We start from the raw sequence: 16,147 nt of genomic DNA on the forward strand, positions 1-16,147 counted from the left end.
GGCTTTCGGGCTAGGTTAGAAATCCTAACAGCACTTTTCTTCCTTCGGTTTATTTACTTTTGTGCACACTTTGGGGACTTGTTTAGGACGGACCCACGCTGGCCCAGCGACAGCGGACGTGACCCGGGGGCACACCTGGGGGCAGGAGAGGCCCTGTCTGACTCTTCTCCCACCACGTCCACGTGGACGCCAAGTCGCCAGCAGCCCCGGCCCCGCGAGCCCACCACCCACCCATCCCCTGAACGCGCTTCCGTGTGTCTCCTTCATTTTAATACCTTCTGACTTTCCTACCAAACATCTCTTCATAAACAACAAAACAAGAGGGAGGGGGGATGGAGTATTTTAACAATACAAAGTATAAATAGTGGCGTTAGATTTTCATCACTCATTTGAAAGCCAGACATGAGGCTGAGGGAAGCAGGCTGCTGCAGGCGTGGACCTGAAAGGCGCCGTAGGAGACAAGCACACGCCCCGCGGGCGGCCAGGTGCCCCGATGGCATAGCCCATCCTCACACCTGGCACCTGCTGCTCGGACATCATGGCCTTGGCCTGAGGGTGGCTTCTTGTGGGAGGACACGGGAAGCTCCAAGGGGACTCACCTGGTTCTGCCTGGTCTCCTGGGGAGAGGGAGGGAGGGAGCGGGTGATGCAGGGCCAGCGAGTCTCCTGGATGCCAGACCCGGGAGGGAGGGAGGGAGGGAGCGAGCGAGCGAGCAGCGGGCGCGGGGGACCCGGTCACTGCGGGCTGTGCCTTCTGCCACGCGCCGTCTGCCCCTCGGTTGGCCGAGGCCCGAGGAGCAGCGTCTACGCCATCGCCGGCTGTGCCCCCGCTTCGTCCAAGGAGCAGCTCTGGTGCCCACGTTGCAGCTTCTTCATCAGCCGCCGGAGTTTGCCGGGGAAGTTTCTGTCGATGTGGCGGTAAAGAAGCGGCACCACAGCGCTGCTGGCGAAGGCCAGGAACCTGGACAGGTCCTCGGCGAGGAGCAGCGTCCCCAGGGGGTGCCCGTCCACTGGCCTCCCCCGCGCAGCCAGGACCGTGCGCCCCAGGAGCGTCAGGTAGTGGGGCGTCCAGAGCCCGAACTGCGCGCACACGGTGGCCACCAGCAGCCTGTGCGCCGAGGGGTCCGGCTGGCCCGCATCCCGGTCGAGCGGCGTGTCCTCCTTCCGGATCCGCGTGAGGAGCACGAGCGCGTACAGCACGGCCAGGCCGGGCACCAGGTACCCGCTGAGCAGCATGATGGCGTCGGCCGCCTCCGTGTCCCGCACCTGGGAGCACTCGGCCAGCCTGGCAGCCACGTGGCTGCAGATGTAGAAGAGCAGGGAGGAGAAGCCGGTGAGCAGGGCGCCGCCCCACACGAAGCCGCACACGTGCCTGGTGTTGTAGACGCTCGACATGTAGGTGCGCGGCAGCGCCCGCTCGATGTAGCAGTCGAGGCCCAGCAGCGCCGTGGAGTACAGGGTCACCAGCGCCGCCACGTTGAACAGCACCAGCAGCGTGACGTGGACCTCGCTGCCCACGTCCCACACGGCCCAGCCGGCAGCGCCGGGGCCCAGCAGGTGTGCAGGCGCCAGGGCGCTGAGGACCAGGCCGGCCGCGGCCATGTTGGCGAAGTAGACGTCGGGCATGGTCATGCCGCCCGGGTCGTGCAGGTTGACCAGCAGCAGCAGGGCGTTGTAGCCGAGGCCGAGGGGGACGCCGACAAGCAGGTAGAGCAGCGAGAGGGCGGACAGGGCCCGCTGGACGTGCTGGCAGGGGAGCTGGTCCTCGCCGCCCGTGCCGTTGAGTGGGCAGCTCCACATGGCGGGCTGTGGGGAGAGCAGCGCGTGAGTCCTTCCCTCGACCAGACCTGGGCCCCTCCCTGCCCCCTGAACCAGCTGGGACGGCCAGAAACTGTGCTGCATGCGTGTTTTCTGTGACCCCGAGGTGGCACGGCTGGAAGCTGTGAGGACCCTACCGGCCACGGGAGCCTCCCTGGCCCTGTTTGCCAGGGAAACATACAGCTCTTGGAGCCATAACATGCCTGCTGTCACCTTTTGGTGATGGGCGGTGACTGGGTGGGCCACGGCGACAAAAGCCTGTAGAGGAGGGGGTGGACCCGAGGCCTGGCCTCCCGCGGCCCCGTCGGCCCCCTCGGCCCCCTCGGTGGGAGCTGCAGCCCTGCTGGCGCATCCCTGGTTTCCCGCATCAGTCGCGGAATCCTGCGAGCCCCCTGCTCCGCCCTCCCCTCCGTCCTGCGCCTGGGCCGAGGCGTGCCGGGTCGGGGCGACGCAGGTCCCGAGCTGCTGCCCGCCTGCCGGCTCCGTCACCTCTGGGAGGGGCACGGCCGCTGCAGGGACACGGGCCCTCCCTCCAGAGCCCTGGGGTCAGGGGAGCCGGCAGGAGCTCCAGGCAGGTGACACACCCTCGTGGGGTCCTCGGAGCCCTCTACGTCCTCTTCTTGCCGATTCAGTGCTGGCTCCCTCTCTCCCATCTCCGTCCTGAATGCCTGCAGGCTCCTGCCTGCTGAGCCATGGCCTGGAAAGTGGCTGGGGGCCGGGGAGCCGGTCCACCAGAGCGGCCTGTGCGTGCTGTGACCAGCCTGCGGCCCGGTCCCCCTCCACTCCGGCCTCACACGGCTTGCAGGGCGTCCAGCGGCCCCACCCGGGCCTCAGTCCCTACCCTCCTGCCGTCCACGCACTCTCACTCTCCCGCCACACCTGCCCTGCCTCACTCCGGGCCCCACGTCTCCTGGTGCCTGGGCCGCACTTCCGCGCGCGTGGGCGTCCATCTGCGGGTTCTTGCGACGCCCCTCCTCCCGGGGCAGGTGCAGCGGCTCTTCCCTCTCCGTTTACAGCCAGTTTGAGGCACAAGGGTTGTGTCTGGAAGGACCAGCGCGTGGGATGGGCGGCCCTGCCCGCTGGCTCCCCCCATGGCCCCACGGCGGGTACCCTGGTGCCCCCGCCCCTCCTGGGGATCCCCATCCACGTGGAGGGCGGGCTCAGCCAGGGGAAGTCAACTGAGCAGAGGTTCTCGGAAACCGAGGACAGAAGGGGGGCCCTGTGGGCTCGTGGGCCGCAGCCGAGGGCAGGGGGAGCGCTGTCGGCGGAGGAGCAGAGCTGCTGCCAGGGGCCCTGCCCTGGCCGAAGAATGGCTCAATTCTTGGGAGGTGGTCACATGGAGTAAACCTACTGAGAATTTCCTTCACAGACTCACGTGCTCGTACGGCCGGCTCGCTCGGCCCGAGACAGGCTGTGAGTGTCTCGAGAGTCAGTGCCGGGTTTTAGATTAAAAACCTGCCCGAGTTTGTTTTCCGGCAGCTCATAAACACAGAACTTAGAAACTCTGCCCCGTGAGCTACAAGCAGCTCTGTGTGCGTCCTCTTAGTTATCAACCGTGAGGACACTTCTGATTTCAGATGCAGATCACGAGCTAAAAGTACCAGTTTTCACTTGCTTTCAGTCGTCTTTGCTTTTTGTCCCTACGTTCTTCCTGGAGGCCCCTCGTCTCCAGGTGTCATTCAGCGGGCCCAGGGCAGGGACACCTGTTGGGGGAGCCGCCTCATGCACAGATGAAGGTGCCTGGCGTTTTCTGAAGTGGGGAGGCCCATCCTCACCTGCGTGGGCACGCGGGGTGAGAAGAAGGGAAGGAAGCAAACGGGTGACACCGCTGGCACCGAGGGCACTTGCAGGCCGGGGGTGGGTGGCCGCCTGGCTCAAGACTGTGCGTGCGGCGCCTCTGGGCTTGCAGGGGAGCTGGGGGATCTCATTTGGGGATGCTCGGCAGGTGGCACCGTGACACCCCCAGACCTGCAGAGCGGCAGTGAGTCTGGCGGGAGAGCGGCAGTCGTGTCGGGAAGTGACTGCCCGCCCTGGCGGCAGGGCAGCCGGTCAGACCTGCTCGAAGCCCAGCCGGGTATCCCGAGGACGTCGGTGGGGGCGGCCATCCTGCCCTGCCCAGGTCTGGGTGCTGCTCCTGCAGGATGCCCTGCCCCGCCCCAGCCCCCGCCGCCTGCGGTCCCCCCACTTCCCTTTGTGCTCTGGTTTTGCAAGTGCAGGAATCTGGAAACAAGACTCTCCCCCCCCACCCCCCACCCCCGAGGCCATGTGAGGAGGGGGCCTGAGAACAATGGCTTGGCTCCCACCCTCCACACAGGCTGGGGCTGGGCTGGGCTGGGCTGTCTTTCCAGTTACCAGCTCTGTTCACTTCCTTCCTGAGAAAGAGGAACTGGAACGGCTGCCAGCGCAGAGACCACGATTCCAGGAAGGGCCCTCTCTGCGGTCCTGTCCCTCCCAGAGGCAGGAGAGAAGAGGCCAGGTAGGCCCTGAGCAGCCGGGCTCCTTCTCTCCGGTGCCTCGGTGGGCCGTCCTTGGTGGTGCCGAATGTGGAGCGCTTGGCGGTTTTCATTCTGAAAGCTGCCACATTCTCCCCAAGTGGCAGGATTAATAATCCAACTTCTGAGGGCCCCGTCACCTGCTGCAGCCCTCTCAGCTCCAGGGGTCAGGATGAGCAAGGACCCCAGTGGCCTCTCGTCCAGGCTGGCCTTAGGAACAGGCTGATCCTGTCGCCCTGTCCTTGGGGCCTTCCTGACACCTCCTGGTCAGAGCTGCCCACGCTGCTGCCCGCTGGGCCCCTCGAGGCTCCCGGGCCTGCCCGCTTCTGCGCCCTCACTCCCTCCCCCCTCCCCTCCCACCCTGCCGGCTCCCCTGCTGCTGCCACCGGGCTCTGCCCTGTCCTCCCGGCTCTGCCCTGTCCTCCTGGCTCTGCCCTGTCCTCCCGCCCTCCCGCCTCGCCTCCTCCGGGCCCGCCTCCAGACTCGCTGGCCGGGGTGGCCGCCTTCCTCTCGTGCTTTCGCTGCGTCTCCGCTCTCCAAACCTCCCCCACGCCTCCTCCAGCAACACCCAGTTGCAGCGCCCGCACCAGGCCTCGTCTACAGCCCCTTCATCAGATGAGACACCAGGAGTGGCCCCGACCTCCTGTCCCCCCACGGCACTGCACCCAGGGGCCCTCCGTGGACTCCCACTCCCGCCAGCCCGGCTGGGTCCCGGTTCCGTGCCCGAACCTCTCTCCTGCCTGGTCGAGGTCCTAGCCTCCTCCCAGGGCCCCTGCCTGACCTCCCTCCGCTGGGCCCAGGGAACATACAGGTGTGTGCACGTCCACCCAGAGATGACCCAGTTGCTCTCGGATCCCGGCCTGCGGTCGCCTCTCTTCTGCGGCAGGCGTGCCAAGCCAGGGCTACAACCAGCCTCGGTCCACGGAGCAGGGGCGCGCCTGATGCGTGCAGGCGTGTTGCCTCGGGGATCACGGCGATCCAGCGGCAGGACCGCCGAGCCCTGATCATCTGCTCGGCCGGCGCGTGGCCCTGGGCCGGGGGAGCGGGCTGGTCGGCACCCGTGTCCTGGCCCGGCAGAGAAGCGGGAAGCAGCTCTGCAGGCCGGCACTGGCACGTGTCTCGGGCTGTCCGCGGTGGTCCAGTGACAGCTTTATCCTGTGGCTCCTGTAAGGGGATTGATTACTGCTCTAAAGGTGACTTGCATCCCCGCCGTCTGAGGGTTTTGTCTGTCTTGTTCCTGATGATGCTCCTGAAGCAGCAGCCTTGGCCCTGCAAGCACGGCGGTCTTCCCAGCGTCCGCTCCCCTGCCTGGTCCCGGCATGGCTGCTATGCAGCGGGCGTCTGGCCAGTCTTGTTCGAGGGGATGGAGAGGTCTTTAGCTTCGGGCCAGGGTGGTTCCAGGCTTGGGGCCAGCAGTGGAGAGGAGAGAGGAGGGCGGCCAGCCTGGCAGAGCAGAGGCTACCTCGCCCGCGCGAGGGCACCGCCGGCCTGAGACTCCGGGGTGGAGGTCATCTCCCTGGGCCGGGGCGGAGGGCTCCGCTGGCTCAGAACGTTGCCCCTGACACTGAAGCACCTGCTCAGGGTCTTCCTCTGCAGGCTTGGCTGCATGCATGGCACAGGAGGGTAGCCTTGGGAGAGGCTGGAGCTCAAAAATCATGCTTCTTTCAGAGAATCTGAGAGGACCAGTAAGTCGGGCAGTGTTGGGCCCGATGAACGAGCTGGCCTGCGCGTGGCCTGCTGGGGCTGCTGCTTTGTGAGTGTGAATGGGGACGCTCTCAGGCCTCCCTACCCACCCGCTGCATGTGGGGCACCGGGGGCTGAGGGAAGCCTTTAAGGGAACAAAGCCGAGCTCACCACTTCTGCAGCACAGAGGGTCCCCTCTCGGACCCCAGTGGCCTTGCCCTCTGGAGGGAACCAGGCTGAAGCCCCAAGGCCAGAGGTTCATGGTCAGACAAGGTGGCGTCCACCTGTGGTACTTGGGCAGCGGCACTGCCACTGAGCTCAAGCTAGCCCGTCAGAAGGGCATGGTGATAGGGCGGCCACCTCCAACGGGGCAGGCGGGGCGAGCCCTGCTCAGGGCTGCTGGACGTGGAAGTAGTGGTTTTGTCTCCACGGGAGGCCCAGGGCACGGAGCCGTTTTGGGGCTCTGTCCCACCCGCACCCGTTTCTGAGGACTCAGCTGTCTCTAGAGCCCCCTCTCTTCCTTGATCCTCAACTGGAGTGACTGTCATTCATCACAGATGTTCCTGTGCATAGAAGTACTGATAGTTTTCTTCCAAGACCCTCTCTGGGTTCCAATGATTATCTTTCAAGAAGACATTCTCCCAGACTCGCCAACTTCCAGCCCTGGGAAGGCTCAGCCACCCCGTGGTCACGCTGTGTGCCCCTCGGGTGGGAGCTCCCCCGGCTGTGCTGGGTGGGAGGCTCGCCGCGCGGCACTGAAGAGCTGTCTGCTCCAGGCTCGGGCGGGGAGGAGCGGAGACACCATGAGAGGGAAACCCACAGCCGCCTGGCTCCAAGGTGGACGCCGCCGTGAGTGCAGAGCGTGCGGCGCTGGCCCGAGCGCCCCAGGGCAGCTCTCCTGCTGTCTTCAATTCCGGAGAAGATGGTCCCCCGCTCTGCTCTGGGCCCTGAGCAGGCACTTCCAGGATGTCTGCCGGCGCTCTCTGGCACCCAGGAGGCCCTGTCGGATGGCCCTGTGGCCTGGGTGGGTGCCGGGCCGTGCTGACTGGAGTCACATGTGGGCAGAGAGGGTCTTGCAGGACACGGGCTTAGTGTGGAGGTCCGCTCTAGGTGGGCGTGGCTGGGCCTCAGGAAAGGTGAGCTGACAGGCCATGCCTCTGCTCAGCGGCCCAGGAAGCCCTAAAGCCCAGGAGGGGCCGCAGTCTCCGGGGCAGCGGGGGCAGCGCAGTGAGGCAGCAGCTCCCCCCCAATGATCCGTGACTGGGGGGCCCTGGCGGGGGACTGGCCACAGGCCTGGTCAATGGAGCGGAACAGCCGGGGCCAGGTGTGAAGCGGTGCCCACCTGGGGACCTCGGGGCCCCAGGGCGCATGTCCAAGCCCTGCTGCACCAAGGGCCCTGCTTTTATACTTTGAGAAAGCAGCTCGGATGCGCCCCCTGGCCTGACTCAGTCCTCCCCTCGGGAGGGACCCACGCTGCCTGCTGAGAGCTCTTGCCTGAGGGCTGCGGAGGGAACCAAGCAGTGGCCTGTGAACTGGGCCAAGGGGCCGAGACCAGGACTCCACGTGGTTGAGGACCGGGCTCCCTGCGCACCCTGCTCACAGCTGCCTGGCTTTGGTCCCTGGGTCAGGAGGTTGTCGGGAGGGTGGAGTGAGTGCGGTCGGCGGATGAGCCTGGCCCGTCCCGGCGTGGGCAGCGGGGCTGCAGCTCCTCACCCTCCTCCACATTCCGTTACTGCAGAGGAAGCGGCTGCGTGAACTCTCGCTCAGACTCTCTGCCAACTGACACGTGGGGAGAGGAAGCTGGGGGAGAGAGGACAGAGAGCTTGAGTGCGGTCACAGGCCCAGTGCAAGTGCTCACGGGGAGAGGCTGCGGGCCCCATCAGACCCCACATCACAGCTGAGTCCCCGGGACCGCACTAGGGCCTCGGTAACAACACAGGCAGCGAGTCTCTGGGGCTGTGCTCGCTGAGCTGGGGTCTCCTCCCCGACGGCGCCCCTGCTTACAGATGCTCCGCGGTCCCTTCTTTCATTCTCTGCTGGCAAGGACCGCACGTCAGTTGGGGTAGCTGCTGGAAGAGTTTTGAGGCCAGATGTCAGCGTCTTTCTTCCTTGATTTTTTTTTTTTAAAAAAGAGCCCAGAACGGTATAAACCAACCCTTCCAAAGTGAATGTCCACAGGTAACTAAAAACCTTGCTCAAATTCAGGGCTACAGTGCACGGTGATCTCTGTGGAAGTTGGAGGATGCCAGGAGCGCGTCAGAGCAGCAGCCTGGCGGGGGGCGGGGAGCGGGCGGCCGTGGCGGGCAGGGGGTCCTGAGTGAGCGTGTGCGCGTGCCCGAGTGTGAGCGTGTGCGCGCACACAGCCCACAGAACGAAGAACCAGCTAACTCCCGTCCGAGGTCGCTGAACTCGGCCCACTGCACCCGTCTGTTCCCACCTGCCGAGAGCTCCCTGAAGCGGGAGCAGTCCTTGATTGGTGCCCTGCAGCCTGGCTGGCTGTGTCCGGGGAAGAGGAGGCCTGAGATGGTGTCACAGGCTTTCCCCAAAGTGCCTGGGCAGTGCAGCTCGGCCTGGCTGACGTCCTGGAGACCCGCCGCGCACCATACCTGGACTTCAGCTGAATGCTCTGGAGCCATCAAAATGCGCTGAAAATGACTCCTGAATGTTTATTTCCTTTTGTAATAACGGACAGAGGCTCTAGCTACAATTAACATGCAGCTGGTAGGAGCCAGACGCTCCGGAAAGGCTGATGTTTTCATAGGTCTTCAATGTAGAGAGCTTACGCTACTGATTCCTATCACAGACGCTGCGCCTTCTTGGCTGTGGTAAGAAACGGTCCATTACGTAGATGGGGTGTTCTGATTTTTGTAGCCTATTGCTTTTTAAGGTTCTGAACCGAAGAGTGGTGAGTGTGAACCACGTAGCCTGCCTCAGGCATAAACTGAGCTGCCTCTGGCTCTCCGTGGGAGAGAACGGCACGTCCGCCGCTCGGGAAGGGCTGCAGGAACGGGGACCAACGGCCCGGGACGCCCGCCCGGGGCCCCAGGCTCCTCACCCTGGAAGAATATGGGACACGTGTTCCTTTGTTTGTGGAGCACTAGTTCCTTGCCTTTTTCTTGTCCCCCGACTACCTTGGTTTGAGGCTAATGCTCCTTCCAGGTAATCTCAACCAGGGGAAAACAGAACCAGGAAGACTCGCTCAGAAAAGTCAACGGCCACACTGAGAACAGACCGGGCCTCCACGCAGGCTCGGGCAGACTGGCACCCTGTTGGGCTCCCCCACCCTGCCCTGCCTTTCCCTGGTGTGCTCTTACCTGGGGGGTGCTCAGAGCCACAGATCTTATCGCTGCCCGTGGTTCTTTCCAAGGGAGGAACGCTGGCAGTTATTTTTGCCCATTACTCTTGGTATAATGGCGACAGTTGCTTCCTTGGTTCTCATTAAAACTGGGAAACTCCTAGGTGCGCTCCGCCCTCCCACCGCGTGTGTGGGAGGCAGGGGACCCCGGGGGGACACACGGGACAGGCGGCCCGTGTCACCCTGTCCCTCCGCTACTCAAGGGGTGCTCTGTTGGCAGGTCTCGGGGGCCGAACTCGGCCCCTTGGCAGCATCATGTTTTAGCTTCTCAAATTAGAAAGTTCACTTTTACTCCCTAGACTGAGTGCCCTCTGCTCTTTGATGCCTGGCTGGTATTTTGGGGTCCTGGGCCTGTGAGACCCCGTGGACAGACGCAGCCTGGTGCGGCCCAGCCGTGCAAGAGGCTCCAGCCATAGAGAGCTGAGGAGCCGGCGGCGAGCACGGGGAGGTGGCTGGACACTCTGCTGAAGGAGGAAGCAGCCTGCTTCTGTCGCGTGCAGAACCCAGCAGCCCTGACCCCAGACACAGCCCTGGTGTGCAGCTGGGGCGTGAAAGGCCGGGTGGCAGGTTGTACTCTCAGGGTCCAGATGACATCCTAGGGCCTGGAGGATGGATGCAGCTTCCCCAGGGAGCACCTTCCTCTCCCGGCCCCGGAAAGCGGCCAGTCCCTCTTCCCACCTGTAATCACGCACGCATACCCCCTGGCAGGAATCTTTGCAAGTATGTCACTTCTTCGTTATATGATAGGTATAAGCAGTTCTCCGTTCTAACCTAAAACCCCCCACACCCACATCCAGTGGACATACGTGCCTTTCTCCCGTCACCCGCCTGCCAGGGGCTTCTGAGTTCCAGGGACCCCAAGTCAGTGCAGAACGAATGCTGTGCTCGTCTCTCCTCAGGGTGTTTCCATACCCCCCAGGGAAGCAGGACAGCAGCAGTCAAGGGCAGGGCCCCCCCAGCTTCCTGTCCGTGACTCGGCACAGTACGCACTCACCAGATGGAAGCTATGGTTTTTCAAAGCCTATTATCTTAGAGAGGACTTCTCCATTTAGGAAGATGCTGGAGGTTCCGGTGTGGAGAGCTGGACCCTGCAGCGGGTCGTGGAGTGTGTGGCCGTCCCCTCAGTGTAATTATCAGTAGGGCCTCTTTGCCTCTCAGCGGCGCCCTGGTGGGGACCCAGATGGGACGGTAGCGTGTCTGGCCCCCGTCATGCGTGAGCAGCCTGGAGCACGGTCAGAGACACCGTGCTCACACTCTCGTGTCTGCAGCGGCCGGGAAAGCAGGCTGCTCGCCCCTGGGTGACTGAAGGCCAGCCCCGCTAGATGCTGCAGACAGACGGAGAGCGGGGAGGAGGGGGCCCGCTGCTCGGCCGAGGCACGGAGCTGGCTGTCGGCAGGCGGCCTGGAGCTGCCAAGTGAGTGCACATCCAGCGATGGGGGGACAGTCTGTCAGGTCCAGGCTCACCCTCTGTCTCCCCAAAGCCCGGACAGACTGCGACACTGAGACCAGGGCCCCACCGAGACCATGAACCCGGCTACCGAGTTGATGTCATTAACTTGGTGTTGGGTTTCCTGTCCCGGTACATGGGCGCTCAGAGGCGGGGGCACTGCCTTCTTCTCAAGTTTTGAAGGAGCCTCATGCCCAGGGGTTTTTATCTTTTTATCAAGTGTCCTAGACCATTAATGACACTTGGTATTTCCATTTAGACGTCGTTCCAGAAGTTCCTAAGATTTTGTAATCATAAAAGGGGACGAAAGTTACAACCAGGGTGACCCAGGAGCAGGCGGTCAGTCCCCGGCAGGACATGTGAGGAACCGGCGGTGCTGCTGAGCCTCCTACGCGGCCAGCAGCTCTCAGCTGCCCCGGACAGGTGAATGACCGCAGGGCAGCGGCCCCGCCTGGCTGGGCTCCGCACGGCTGGAGGACAGCCACGGGCGGGGACAGCGCTCCCACCCGCCGGGGCACAGCGCCCGGGCGGGGCCGAGGGGACCCGAGAGTCAGAGCGGAGCACCGGCCCCGGGCCGCTGCGTCCCGTGCTGCTCCCGCGCGGGCCGAGACCCCGAGGGTGCCCATCCGCCCCCACCCCGCATCCGGCGCCCACTCACCGGCTCGCTGGGCCGCGGACCGCGCAGTCGCCGCGAGGGGGGCAGCTCGGGGCTCCGAGAGAGGCGGTGGGGCTGACGGCGCGCACGCCGCGCGGGCCTGTGTACACACGTGACCGCGCCGCTCCCGCCCCGCCCGGGAGTCCGCCCCGCCCCCGGGGGCGCGCCGGTGGCCGGCGCTCGTTCGGCCGAGGGCTTGGGCGGGCCAGATTGCTGAGTCAGAACGCGCTCCTAATCCGCAGGGGACGGACACCCCGCCCTCGCCCTCGGAGGTTGTAATCGGGGCCTGCCAGGCGCACCTGCTCCTCTTCCCCAAGAGTGCTTGCTGGCTCCAGGTTCACCCCTTACTTCCTGGCCTGAGGAATTTCTTTGTAAACAACTGGCCGCAGGAAAGCCGTTTAAAGAGACAGTGCGCTGTTTGCAGTCTCAGTAATTCCGTAGCTGCTGTTCTAATTGGGTGTTGGGAAAGTTACAGAACAAGGTCGTTTCCTCTGCTCTAAGGCTTGTGCTGTAATAGTGCTCCTGGCAACGCGATCTGGCTCCAGAGCTAAGAACATTTCTGAAAATCCAAGTGTGCTGTGTGACCAGGGGTTGACAGAACAGGAATGATGAGAATAGTAACCAAGGCTGGCCCTGGGTGTCATGGTCCTGCCGGCTGGGCTCACGGCTCCACCTTGGGCCATCCTGCTTGACAGGACAGCTTCCTGACCAAGGGATCGGAGAGGGAAGTTGGGGGTCAGCTGGGGGACCAGACTGCCTCTTGCTCTCTGTCAAGGTCATGTACAGACCCCTGGGGTACAGACCCCTGGGGCCCCCACGGGGGCCCCACCCTCCCCTTGGCCCTGTTGTCATTACTGTAAGTTGCTCCTCATCCCAACACCAGGTCTTTGTGGCAGCAGGCAGGCATCCAGCCGTGGGAAGGCTAGTCCCGTCAGCCGGCACTGACATCCAGCAGCGAGGGAGGACGGGCTGTGTGCCAGCTTCTGTTCTGGGCCATCAGAGCAGCCTTTCAAGGTATATGCTCCATGTTTCATCAAGTCGGAGACTCCGTCAGTGCTGCACACGCCAAAACGTTATGGACCGCTACAAGAAAACAGTCTGACGCTGTCTCTCGTAAGAAGCGTGCTGATCTTAGAGTCGTCAAAGTGAGGAAATATGCCTTACCATCAGTGGAGTACGGTGCCCTGCTCATTTTAAATTGTACTGAGGCTCAGAAAACTTAAGCAGCGTGCCCAGGGTCATGCAGCAGAGTGGAGCCCGAATTTGCACTCAGGTGGTCTCTGCTTTCTAGATCAGGGCTCGGGACTTTGGGGCGTCCTAGCGATCTGCCTAAGACGTGTCGTTGTCTACTTGTTTGAAAGGCCCAGGACCCCAGGATTCCTGGTCAGAGTCCCTGGAACGCCAGGCTCGGCAAGGCTCACCCTCTGGAACGTGGGCTCTGCCCACGGGGTGCTCCCCGCCTGGTCAGCTGCTCATCGTAACTGGGAAAAGCAGGCGTTCGGCTCCGTCCCGGCCCCTTAGTCCTCGGGTCACCCCACTGCCTTATCTGCAGAGAAAGACTTCCTCCACCAAGCAGGCCCCGGCCAGGGAGAATGGCAGAGTCTGTGTGTGTCGGGGGATCTTCAAAGTGGACCCACCCTCCAGCTGAGCCCAGATCAGTGTTCTCTAGCTGGGAAATGTAAACACGCTCCGCGGGGCCTCAGCTCTGTGGCCTGCTGCTAGCTGCTCCCAGAGCTCAGGCCAACTCCTGCGCAAGACCCAGGTGTCTGCAGGGACAGCTGTACCGTCCTGGGGGCGGGAGGTGTGGGAAGCTGGTCCTGGTTCCTGGGTTTCCAACTGCATTGTCTAGTGTTGACTTTTGAAAACCGCGTCGGCCTCCCCTGCTGTTTCTGGTGAAGGCTCCCAAGGAGCGGTCAAGTGCTGCCGGGCCCCAGGCCTCTGCCTTTGTAGCTGCACACGCAATGTTCACAAGGCTGGTGCCCTAACTGCGCGCCACACTCTGTGGAGTAGAGACTCCGGCCGGTGCTCTGCTGGGCTCGTGGACACGCCTCTCCGTGGATGTAGACTGCTCCCCAGTCTTGAGCCTCGGCCAGTCTTCCTGGTTGTCCTCGAGCGGCGGTCGATCCCACGCCGGGGGCTCTGGACTGCTGGTCAGGGACTCGAGGGTCACCTGCTGCGGGGGCCGCACTTGGTCCTTCCCTCGGGGGCGGCGAGGGTGACGGCTACCCTCGCTGACAAGGCAGGTGGGTCTTTCTTTTTAGGAGTTATGCACCTTTAGGAGATGCACCTTTTTAGGAGTTTCACACCTACGAAGAAGTGTGATTCTATGTGAAACGTGGGTCAAGGGCAAGGAACGTTTAAAGTTCCCTTGTTAGTTCTTGCGAGTGTGGCTTGTAGTGAGGTTATGTGTTTTGATGTCTCTGCGGTTCTGTTACTATAAGTCGTGTTGCTCAGGCCCCGGTACTTGACTTTGATAAGGAGGCGTGAGGGCCTGGTGAGAACCCGAGTCCCACCCTGGAGGAGCCGGGGGTGGACGTCAGTTGACAGCTGGGCCCGTGGTTTCTGTGTGGTCATCCTGGGTCGTCACCCTTGTCAGTGCAGTTGCCTCACTGCCCCCCCCCTTTCTAAATCCCATCCTACTCGGCCTCTGCCGGCACCGCTTCTGTCCTCCGTGGAAGCGGATCCTCTCCATTATTAACGTGAGAAGCGCCCGGGGTGGGTGTGTGACAGGGTCCCTGCCCTCGGCGTGCAGGGCCTGGAGCGGGGGCCACCCAGACTCCAGGAGGGCAGTGGAGCGGCACCCGGTGTCAGCCCTGCCCGAGATGTGCCTTTCCTGGCCTGGGGGAGACCAGTGGCTCTGAGAGGTCAGCACGCTGACGGGGCCCGCCCTCCAGGAGCCCCAGGCCGGCGTGAGGCAGGCCGTGAGCCAGGGCTCTGGTCCCCGACGGGGAGCACCAGGGACACCGGGAGTCAGCAGGGGTGCAGCTGGGCCAGCCTGGAGGAGGGCCACCGAGGCCCAAGTCACGGCCTCAGCCACGCTCGGAGACCTGGTGCCGGTGCTCTGTCCACCCTGAGGCCAACGAGCGCCCCGCACACCTAGCAGCCCCGGCACAGCCTTCGTGGTGCTTCTTAGGTCTGGAAAATGTGGCCCCTCCCGGGAGCCCCTGGGCGGCCGCCTGATGGCAGCCGGCTGGGGGGTGGGGGAGGCCTCTCTGGCTCTCAGGTGTCCCGACGCTCGCCCGGCAGCGGCCTGCCCTCCCCTGCCCCGTGGCCGTCTTCTCCTCCTGGTCTCCATGTGCGAAGGACCACCGACCCCAGCGGGTGGGCCACGAGCCGGGCTGTGTCTCCTCCGTGTCCGAGCCGGCGGCAGTGGCGAGGACGCGGCCCTGTGGACACACACTGCGCGGAGGGCCCCGCTGTCCACTGCGATTCCGGCACCGCACCGCCTCACCCTGCTCCTTCTCCACACCCCTCGCCAGCCCGGCTGCCCCGGCTCTCGCAGGGCCGCTCCAGCCGCGGGTCGGGAGACGAGGGCAGACCCCCACCCCCGCTACGGGGCACGCGGATGCAGGGGGAGCACGGGCACGTGGGGGCTTCGCGCCTGGGCGCCCCTCACCCAGCAGCAGCAGCGCGGATCATCTCGGGGATCGTAGGTTAACCCGCGATGTGCTTAATTGAGGTTCGTCGCGGCCCCGGCTGTTCAGCCACGTCGGCTCTTGTGTCCAAGAGAAACAGGCGCTGAGCCTGCTCATTCTCCACACCACACGAGGGTGCAGGACGAGTCGGGTAGTCGTGGGCAAGGTCGCCCACGGTGCCACAGTGCCCGTGGGATCTGGGAAGGGGCCCCGATCGCTGGCCTTGTGCCACAGTCTTTACGGAGTGATTTCCTGCACTTGAGTGGGATTCCCAGTGGCCACCAGGCCCGGTTTAGAGAGGCCGGGCTCCAGGGGATAACAGACCCCTGACCAGAGCAGACAGCTGGGGCTCCGTGCGGCCCGGCAGCCTCATCCGTGTGCCTCCCAGCTCCCGGGGACGCTTTGGCAGCTCCGCTTTGCAGGTGCGGAGACCAAGGCCCCGCGAGGAACTGACCTACACAGGGTCCTGCCACGGTCATGGGCTGGAGCCCAGGTCAGCACCAGGTCTGTGGGCTTTGGTGGCCCCTCGTGCTTCCTGTTCTGAGGAGCAGGGATCAGTCCATCCTCTGCGGTGGGCACAGCGCCTCAGCCTTTGTGCAGCCCTGCCCGCGGGCCCCAGGGTGCTCCCCCGCGTGGATAGGGCGGGTTTCCCCGTGGCCGTCTGAGCGGTCCTGGAGGGGTAGAGCCAGCGTGGCTACAGGGCCACGTCCGCTCGGGGGTTTTCTCGAAGCTGGATCTTCCCTCAGAGCCGAGGATGTGGAGGAAGTTGACGGTGGGAGCCTGTGAGAGGCCGAGTCGTCGTCTGACTTTGGGAGGCCGGCCTCCGCAGTGCAGCCTCAGAGGCTCCTTCCCAAGGAGTCAAGTCAGCGCTCCCCAGAGTCAGGGGAGACCTAGGCACGTCACCCAACTCTGCTGATGAAACTTTTCTGCCACACTTTTAGCCAAGAAGAGCTCACGGTCCGGCTTCCAAATAACGCAATCAATGACAATATTCCATTACTTAGAAAAAGCTGTTCCGCTGTAGTCATGTGTGCTTCTATTTGTGTGTACTGCCTGTGTGTGT

At 63.9% G+C, this 16,147-nt stretch overlaps 2 protein-coding genes across 6 annotated transcripts in view; one reads left to right on the forward strand and one right to left on the reverse strand.

The window, feature by feature from the left end:
• The window catches only part of C13H7orf50 (chromosome 13 C7orf50 homolog), a 98,749-nt gene that overhangs the window by 56,665 nt on the left and 25,937 nt on the right, over nt 1-16,147 (forward strand). The gene's annotated exons all lie outside the window — the stretch shown is intronic.
• On the reverse strand, nt 49-11,586 carry GPR146 (G protein-coupled receptor 146). The gene is made up of 2 exons (XM_061208796.1): nt 11,453-11,586; nt 49-1,805 (listed from the first exon to the last, which is right to left on the reverse strand). Exon 2 carries the CDS (start codon nt 1,797-1,799, stop codon nt 804-806), a length of 996 nt encoding a protein of 331 aa, XP_061064779.1. The 5' UTR covers nt 1,800-1,805; nt 11,453-11,586; the 3' UTR covers nt 49-803.

The sequence above is a fragment of the Eubalaena glacialis genome, chromosome 13, assembly GCF_028564815.1.
Source record: "Eubalaena glacialis isolate mEubGla1 chromosome 13, mEubGla1.1.hap2.+ XY, whole genome shotgun sequence".
Taxonomy (NCBI): Eukaryota; Metazoa; Chordata; class Mammalia; order Artiodactyla; family Balaenidae; genus Eubalaena; species Eubalaena glacialis.

Coding starts and splice junctions, on each gene's coding strand:
- GPR146 (XM_061208796.1), bottom strand. CDS start 1,799: ATGTGGAGCTGCCCACTCAACGGCACGGGCGGCGAGGACCAGCTCCCC.